General features: G+C 29.6%; 1 protein-coding gene across 1 annotated transcript; it reads right to left on the bottom strand.

The window, feature by feature from the left end:
• Positions 1 to 3,634: 3,634 nt before the first annotated feature.
• On the bottom strand, positions 3,635 to 9,733 carry LOC106678763 (protein C1orf43 homolog). Its single transcript, XM_014417505.2, has 4 exons — positions 9,285 to 9,733; positions 8,614 to 8,776; positions 5,855 to 6,074; positions 3,635 to 3,978 (listed from the first exon to the last, which is right to left on the bottom strand). The coding sequence occupies exons 1-4, from the start codon at positions 9,441 to 9,443 to the stop codon at positions 3,819 to 3,821; spliced, it is 702 nt and encodes a 233-aa protein (XP_014272991.1). The 5' UTR covers positions 9,444 to 9,733; the 3' UTR covers positions 3,635 to 3,818.
• Between the last annotated feature and the right edge of the window lie 356 nt (positions 9,734 to 10,089).

Here is a 10,089-nt window from a genome sequence, read left to right on the forward strand (position 1 = left end):
TTATATACGTTCGATCAGCTGATCCCCTCAGTCAGCTGACATCGAAATAACAGCTGACTCATACCTTAACTTGTATATACCATAATATCGGAAGGTGGTTTTCAAATGGGAAGGGAACAAAATGTTTTGTCCTTGGAATCAAAAATTTGCTATGGAATTTCACGTTTTGCAAAACATAAAGGAACAAGTTTTGATCCATTTCTGTAAAATCAATTTCATTTAATGGACGTGTTACCTGCTATAGTTTGTCCAATTTTGGTGAAAATTTCAGTGACTTATCAGGTTTGGAAAATCCCAAATAATTTTATCGACTACTGAGGGAGTTTGTAAGTTGAGAAATCCTGTCATAAGCGTTGGGAAATTTAATATTTGTTCTCTCCGTCTAATAAATTATTGTACCAACTCCACTGATTGGAAGATTTCGAACACCAATTCTAAAGTTTCCAAAATTTAATTGTTTGTTAATCTATTGGTATTTTGGAGACTAAAGGCTTTGTGTTTATGAATTTACTACTATATCCTGTACATACTGCTAATACTTCCATACATCTTATACTATTATTTTCTTTCATATTATCTTATACATACTTTCCATTCTAGGTTTTTCCTTTGGTTCACCCTCTCTAGGGATCCTTCTTAGAATGTTCTCCGTTATGACGTGCTACTCGGGGCTTTTCTAGAATGTAGCTTATATTGCAGTAAATAGTAATATTATAAATATATACATAATATATTGTATAATGGATATATAATATACTGTAATATTATAAAGTTCGATGTATGGAAGTATTAGTATATTACTAATACTTTATAACAACCTTATAATATTACTATTTACAGCAATATAAGCTACATTCAACATAGCCTTGAGTTGCACGTCATAACGGAGAAAATCCTAAGAAAGATTCCAAGATAGAGTGAACTAAAGGAAAAACCTAGTAGCTCCACTTTTAACCCTAATCTCAGTATATCTTAACTATTTCCCAATTTATACTTTCCAACTGTAACTTTGATTAAGAAAGATGGTTCAAATTAGAAATGGACAGATGAATTACGAATAAAATCATAGTCGACTCAAAAAAAAATCGGGCTCAGTGGCGTAGCATGAGGGAGCAAAGGGGGGCTCACTCCGCGAGGACTTTAATAAGTGGTGACAATCCTATTCCAAAGAAAATTTTGTTATAATAGAACGGTCAGATTTTTTTGGAATAATATTTATTACAATGTCGGATTAAAAATTAAGTTTTTGAACGATTCTAATGTTTTGGTTAGTTGTACATTGATACATAAAACACAACTAAAAAGCTAAGCGGAAGAACATGCAATGATAAATGTTAAAGGAAATAAAAAAAAAAAATTTGCTGGAAAAAATATTTTAAATTACTCCTATCTGCACATTTAAAACTTTTTTAAAAATAATTTATTTATTGTTATTTACAACTGTATACCTATATGTACATCAAGTAAATTTGCTTTAAGTGATATAATGATATGATACAAACATATGGAGAATCTACCCATTGATAAAACTCCAAAAATATTTCTAGAGGAGAAGATTTCGAGGACATCTTCTTTTCAGATGCCTAGAAAGATTATTAGGTAATGAAGGAGAAGCCAGGTTAGAAACGAGTTGGTTTGGGTGGTTGGAAAGTTTATCATGGAAGGGTTGGTATGTTGTTCTGGCCAAATTGGCAACATATGGGACATTAAGATCTGAACTACAGAATACTTGTAAATTACAGTTATATAGTTTGAGTAAGGAGTAGTATAATTAAATGAACAGTTGCATAATTTGTAAAACAGGGTTGGTCCGCCGTCATGCGAACGGGGCTAATAAAAATAAATTGTATTTAATTATTTAAATTAGATAAAAAGTAATTAGCACCATAATTTGTTGATTAAAGATTATTAGGTAATGAAGGAGAAGCCAGGTTAGAAACGAGTTGGTTTGGGTGGTTGGAAAGTTTATCATGGAAGGGTTGGTATGTTGTTCTGGCCAAATTGGCAACATATGGGACATTAAGTTCCTGATAGATGACTTGATTTGTGACAAAGTAAGGAGCATTAAGGATTTTGGACTGTAAGGATTGGATTCAGGAGGAATTTTATAACAATTTGGTCAAGTGAAATCATTAGGTTACTTTGTTTATGGACACTTAACTGCTTAAGTCGTTATATATATTTTAGAATTTTTTCCTTATATATATATAAATTTTTATATGATCTTGAACATATTTTTTTATCTTAAGGAATTTAATTATTTGTTCTAGGTGCATAATGTAATCACCTAGTATTGTTTGGAGGTTTCTTTCAATTTCTATAAGTTGTGAAACATGGTCAAACCCGACGATTTTTACAAAAATCAGAAAAAAAATTAGTATTATATAGGAGCTGAAATTATCAATCTAAGAGAAAAACCCATAGAATAAAAACTGGAGTATAGAACCCTGCACCAACAAATACCAAAATTCATAAATATGGTCTAGTACACCTCTCCAAATCTGCAATCTCCTAATCAGGGACACTAGTCATACAAAAGGCAAGGTTTCTAAGTAAATCTATAAAAACAGATTATTAAAGAAACAATTTGTTAATAGGCATGATAACCGATAAGCAATGTTAAGCACGAAGCTGGTCACCATAAACTGCCATGTTTTTTTTTTTTCATTCATCAATTAGATTAGAACAGAAATGCACCTTCTCCTAAAAACATAAATCAAATCCATTCCTCTCTCCTTAATAACCTTTCCATTATTCCTACATGACTAATATTCTAATGTTTACCATCTTATATCATTACTATTTCAGAAATGAGACTTAAATCTAATATCCCAACTTCCTTTATTTCCATTAGGTGGTGTTGCTCTCTTTTTCCATGATAGTCTGAGCTCCAAAATCCTTTTAATATCTTCTCCTAGCATTACGAATGTGAAATACATTTTTATCTTAATTTCCTTAAGCTTCATTTCTCTCCTCAATAATTACTCTATATTCAAATTCTCCTTTTTTGAAATTTAATCATTGAAAGTTATCTCAACACTAAATTACTCTCAGATTCTTTGATAGACCATACCTCATGGACCTAATTTTCTTTCTAGATCTGTTTATTGTGCACAACCACATAACACATCATACCTAGTTCACAGATGCTTGGTATATTTATCATTGATTCTCCACAAAAACTTCTGCCCTTCTCGCGAATTTCTATATCTTATCTCTCATCCCCTGACTTATGTTTCTACTCTCAAGCTTATCCTCAAGAAAATGTGTTGGTGAGATCTTGATTACTTAATCAAAAAAAATATTGGTCCTTCTCTTTGTGCACTTTCCCTCTCATCAGAACCTCTCTATATTCTTTTCTATATTGATGAGATGGTCAAATGATTCTCTTCAAATTTCCTTAATCACTACACACCACTTAAAACCTGGGATTCCTCTAAATTGTGGATTTAGTTACACCTCAATTAGTATGTTGATATTAGTAGATTTTACATTAAAAGCTGCTGAATCAATTGTAAACACCTTCCATGAAACGCATATATTAATAAACCCAACTACCTCTTTCATGAGAATAAATAATATTTGCATATTAAAAATTATACATATCAAAAGTGATGATAAAATAATAGTAAAATACCAATCAAGTATTTAAATATATTGTTATTATTTTCTTTTAAAAAAATAAATTGTAAAATGCAAGCAGTTAATATGAAAATCTTTAAAATTATAGTTTTATTTGAAATAGAAACAAAATATATACAGTTTGGTTATATATACAAGAAAATTTGTACAAAAAATTGAATCAATTAAATTAAATTTTAAACAGAAGTCTCATTATTATCGGGAACTATTTCAGGATCATCAATTTTTTCTAATTTATTTTCATGCAATTCACGGCATTTATCTCTGGTCTTAAGTGGAGTACCTCTCGGGCTCATTTTTCTGCTTCCTGCTGTGTATGGTTTCAATAAACGTGCTCTAAAAAAAAAAAAATATATATATAGAACTATAATTTAACTTTATTTGGCTAATTAATTCTAAACAAGAATTTATCCATAACATAAGCAAATAAACTTCCTAACAGGAATTCAGCGATAAACTAGTATGATAAACATCAAGATTGTGGATTCATTTCTAAAAATTGCAAAGTACACGTTTACATTAGTATCAAGTATTCTAAATCATACATACATAATAGAAGACTTAATTTAATATTAACCAACGTTCATTAATAAATGGGTTATTATTCCCTAACAAGAAATTTTTTCAGTCAAGACAGTTTTACAAAAGGCAGACAGATACATCACAGAATTTCAATTAAACATCATATATATAATATATTTCCAAATCATTTTTATACAATAGATATAACAAAAAAACTATTTATAAAATAAACAAAAATTTTTAGATGATTAAAATATTTTTAAAAATTTATACTTGGTTTTCTTTATCTATTATTGATATTAAAATTATTATATTTATTGTTGGCCAGATGTTAAATTTCTAATGCACTACAATTTTATTATGAAGGGACACAATCCTTATAAAGTGTGTGTGTTTTTGTTATAATATATATGATACAGTTTGAATCATAAATATTTGAAATAGCTTCTATTGACGAAAAATAATTTTCATGAAAAAAAAAAACATTCATGCTTAACTTAAGAGATTCTATTCTGTTCCAGGAGAGGAAGCTAAAAAAAAATCGCAAATAAAAACAAAAGGTGCAATAGTCACCATACAAAAGTAATGCATGGTAAAATTAGCCCCAAAAAAGGAAGAAATACTCCATCTATTTTGAATGAAATTGAAGAATACTGAAAACTTGGTCAAAGGCAGTTGGAGATGTTATTAAGAACATAAATTAATTTATTTACAAACAGTTGATTATAAGTTATCAATTTAGTAAAGGAAACATGATTAGTATTGGATATTTTAATCAAATCAGTGTAGAATAAAAAATATTTTGATATTAACAACATTCATTGAAAATCAGTCATGTCAGCAGAAAGTTCGATATCTAAGTACCTCTAAGACTTAAAGAAATCGATTAGTGATAAAATTGAAGCTAATTAAATGCACTTCATAGTTAATAATGCGAATAATATCAATAGTTAATAATAATATTTGTTTCAAGAATAGCAATTTCTATTAAAAAAGTCATGAAAATTATGGTTTATGGTGATTCACTAAAAAAAAAAAAATCTCGTTATAAAGAAATTAATAAACATAAAGAGCTCTATTAGGTCTCAAATTTTAAGAAATTTAATCTACTTCCGAAAAGGTATTACTTTTTAGTAATCTAGGTATTTTAAAAGATATTGAAGACTTAGTGAAAAATTAACAAAAATTTAGGGTTTTCTTTATTTGTAGATCCTTTTATTACTAACCTTCCAGTGGCAAGTCAAGGTTGGAATTCGTATTTTCCATGACAATCCAAACTCAAACAAAATATCATTAAAACACTTAAAATTACATTTATTATGCAGACACCATTACTCAATGTGAATTAATTAATTCATCACTAAAAATTACAGGTTTATATCTTAACAAGAAAATGGTTCTACAGATTAGGAGATGTCTATTATCAATATCAGCTGGCAGATAATTAAATAAGTAACATAAGCATATTAATAATAAATTAATTAGATCATCAGCAAAAGAACTTTATATAAAAATTGAACAATGAAAACCTGGAATTTAACTTTTCCAAAAATTAATAAATTTAAGGAAACAATAGAATAGGGAACACAATAAATAAATACATGACCCCTCACTGTACATTAAAAGAAAATGTATAGAAACTTTATTTAAAAAATGAAAATAAGATGATGTGTTTTTGATTTATACATACGCATCCATCAATTTAAGTAAAATTCTGGAAAACATTTGATATTCTTCATCACCAAAATCAGCAGGATCATGACGAGCATGTTCATATAAATCACAAAATTGCTGTACTAATCGTTGCCCAACACCATTTAAAGGAGCACCTAAAGTGTTCAGAAGATATACCCTCAGATTGTCACTTGGATGCCTATGTAGACTTGGATCTTGTTTTAGAATCTCTTTCTCTGTTAAAAAAAATATATAAATAATCATGAAAAATAATCTTTGCCAGAATTTCTGTTGAAATAAAACACTATATAGATGTATTTATAAAGATTTAATTTTCTTGATGTCAATATTTTTTTTTTTTTTTTGTACAGCTCTAACAAACATCAGTTCCACCTTAGTCTTTTATATGAGTGTTTTTTTTCTCATCAGATTAAACCCCTTTTTTTGGCACGTGTGTGGAAAAAAGGAGAGGAGGAAGTTTTGTGCAGATCAGCCCAGAATCCACAGTAAATATTAGAAGTTAAGGAAGCACCATATTACCAGGACCTAGCTTCTTATCAGGAATAAGGAACAGACTTGCAACTTCCCAGCAACTATGTCCCAGTTGGCTGGTAGTCACGATAATCTTATTTACCCTTATCCCTGACGTCTGTCATTGGAGGAGCCAACATCTAATGTATTGATTGTTTCCTTAATTTAATCTTATAAGTATTTTCTTCAGATACTTGTTTCTTTATCTACATTTGTTTTATTTTAATTTTTTTTCTTTTTTGTAATGATTACTTTTCACTTGATGCTGAATAGTTATATATTTGCAGTTTATTCATTACAAAGATACATTTATATCTTTATAACAGATACCTTTATCTGTTAAGTTTATGTCTAATGATTTTATTGTGTATAATGTATCTTATTTGTTACAATTTTCTAAATAACTGAGAGAAATTAAGAGAGCAATAATGCACTAGTATTTATATGCATTGGTATTAATCTATTCTAATTATGCTTTCCCCCCTCCCCCTGCAGATGTTTATTCTCTTTCCCAGTAGTAACAATAACATTATACAGAAAGCACACATATAATTTACATAAGCATTATTCGTTGTTTTTTTTTACCTGCATATATATATATATATTTTTTTTTAGTAATATTTATACTTTTCATTTTTTTAATCCATGAATTTACGTTTTAAACAAATTTCTAACCTATTTTATATATATAACTTCTTTAATATTTGTATATAACTCTCCCTTAAATGATATTTGTACATATTTTTGACAATCTGACTTCATCTCTTTATCAGTCTCTGACCAGTTTTGTTTTTAGCTAATTTATACATTTTTATAAAAAAAATAGAAGTAGGACAGAAAGTAAAAGTTCTGAGATAAGATGGGGCCATTTAGGAAGCAGTGGTGGTCTCTGTGATGTGTGTGGTTGCTGCCAGAGGTGACAAAAAAAGTTTGTCAAGATGGAGTGGCATGAGGGAGAACAGATTTTGGGAAGAACATTAGCGATTGACAACATATTCTGTCACAGTCTTCATGGACTGTCTTTCAAGGATAATAGGGGTCTTAGAACCCATATTGTGAAATAGCATCCCAGGAAGACTAATAACAACAAGTTAAGGGGCCTACTTAAGAATAATAAAAGTAGAGGCAGAGGGTGTTGAAAAGGAAATAGCTAAATGGTCAGCTACCTTCCACTATACCATAAAAGAAAATAATTTTAACTCTATGGACTTCAACGAAGTAAAGAGCGATTTATTAAATTTTCTCAAGAATATTAACACCAAAGTGAAGCTTCAGGCCCACAGAACTCTGCCATTGAATACTTCATAATGAGGAAAAAGAATAAAAAATATATGGCCGACAAGGGAGCTGAAAAGGTATCGAAACCGCAGAGAGCCAATAAGGCAAACAGGAGACGTCAGCAGGAGCAATACCAGTACAGGGTGGCTCAGTATAATTATTGTTACAGAGGAAAAAAGTATTTAAATCATAAAGAAGGTTCTGGACCACAATCGTTTTTCATATTTTTAGTGTTTTTTAAGATTGTGACAATGAATTTGGTACTGGTGTGTGATCCCAGCTGACCTACAATGAAGCCTCTTTGATTTTTACTGAAAGTGGCTTTTTCAGCCTATTGTCCAGAACCTTCCCTATGATTTGATGCAAAATAGAGTATATTGTCATAGGTATCCAAGAGAAAATATTATTTGAATCTCCTTTTCCCTTGAAGATCAAGATTGTGCACCCCTGACACAAAGGTTCTGGTACATCACCCCACCCTCAGCATCATCTCCACAATAGAAATAATGATGTGTGATACATCAAAGTAATTTATCTAGTGGATTAATACTCCACAAGGCCCCAGTGATGTGCTCAATGTTGTCGATTTTATTGCTTTTCTCACCACTTGTATATCAATGGACATCAAATTTGGCATTGGTGTGCACTTTTTATAATCTGCACATTTGCGGGGATTCTCAATTTTCATAATTATCATAGAATAATAAACCATAAAAGATTATCGATAAGTACTCTTTTAAAAACTTCAAAGTTATAATAATTTAACTTAACCAACAACACAACAAGTGGGTCTGTAAGACCCATAGCAATTTATTTGTCTGACATTTTAGTGTTCTAAAATAATGTCTTTATTATGTTTTTTTTTTATTTTAATAATATAAAAGGATAAACAAGTACACTAATAAATTCAAAAATAATGAAGTCAAATCATAGGTTTAACATACTATAGAGTTTGACAAAACATACCTAAAAGTTTAATATCATCACATGCTTTGAGTCTGTAGTAAAATGGTGGTACATCTGAACCAGGTGGCAATATGTATCTGGATTCATTATCATTACTTAATGGAGGCTCATAAACAATTTTGGGAACAAGATCTATTCTCCTGTGAATTTCTTTCTTCAGAGACTAGCAGAAAATATGTTCATACAATAAAATTAAAATTAACAGTAAAATAGGCGATTTTATTTAATAAAAAGGTAACATAGGCCATTAGATTAAATGAAATGTTAAAAAAATTTTAGAAAGCTCCATTTTAGAAAATTAATAAATTTAAACCTCAGAGGTATTTAATTTGGGATATGGTGAAAATGCTGAGTGTATAAAAAATGATTTAAATTTCACATCTTTAGGGTGTGAGTTTTTGCCTCACTGACAGTATCATTAGTTTTGAGACTGACAACACCACAAAATTCAACTTCTGGCAGGATAGGTTAAAGCAATCCTTATTAATGGCCAATATTATTAAGAATAGTTTTAATCTATTCATTTAATTTTGAAACTGAAATAAAAATACTCCATAATACATGAAAATACTCCTATCATTAACACACATCTGAATTAGAGATGAAATCTGGTTGACTTTATAAACTATATAAGAACTTTAGATTTTCGATCAGCCAAAGTGACTTATTACCTTTATTGCACCATGCCCTATTGGAACATGGGGCCCTCTCCTTGATCTTAAAGCAAACCTCATAATTTGTCTTTTAGCAAAAATGAACAATAGCATTAAAGTTAATACTCCTCCTGCTATAATAATTACAACAGTAGCTCCAGAAAGTTCTTCAACCATAATACTGGGTGAATTGTATTTTTTTTTTTTTTTTAATAAGACCCACAGTAAAGTAAAATTACATACCAATATATACAGTAACTTTCAGAACAATAAGGCTAAAATAATTTAAAATGTCATAACCAAATAAATTATTTCAAAATAAATCAGAAGGATTCATATAGACAAATCCATCATTAAATATTCCAACAAACATATAAATCATCGGGAGATAAAACATAATACTATAACGAAAAAACCATTGTATACACCAAAGACACACGATTGAAACCTCATTTTGATGACTACTTGACAACCAAATTAAATTATTAAGCCCAAAGAGGTATGTTAAATTCCATATAAGTCATAATTCTTAATAAAAAAGACAAAGTCTATTTGACGTCAACAGAGTTCAACAATTCTTAAGTTTTTTTTTTTTTTTTTTGGAAAAATTGGTTGTTTCAAGCTTTCAATTGTGACTATGTTGTGTTCCCTTATCCCTGAATGAATGGCCCCTCGTAGCGCTGCACCTCTTTCCCTCTATTGGAATCCAATTTTCGATAAACAATCATCCCTATTTTGATAGCTTCTGTCATGTCCCTTATATTTAAATTCTGCCGTGCCTCGTTTTTACTCTTTACCCTCTCAATTCTTTGGCAGCTGTCTC

This window comes from Halyomorpha halys, unplaced genomic scaffold (assembly GCF_000696795.3).
Source record: "Halyomorpha halys isolate HHAL.00 unplaced genomic scaffold, Hhal_1.1 Scaffold158.1, whole genome shotgun sequence".
Lineage (NCBI taxonomy): Eukaryota > Metazoa > Arthropoda > Insecta > Hemiptera > Pentatomidae > Halyomorpha > Halyomorpha halys.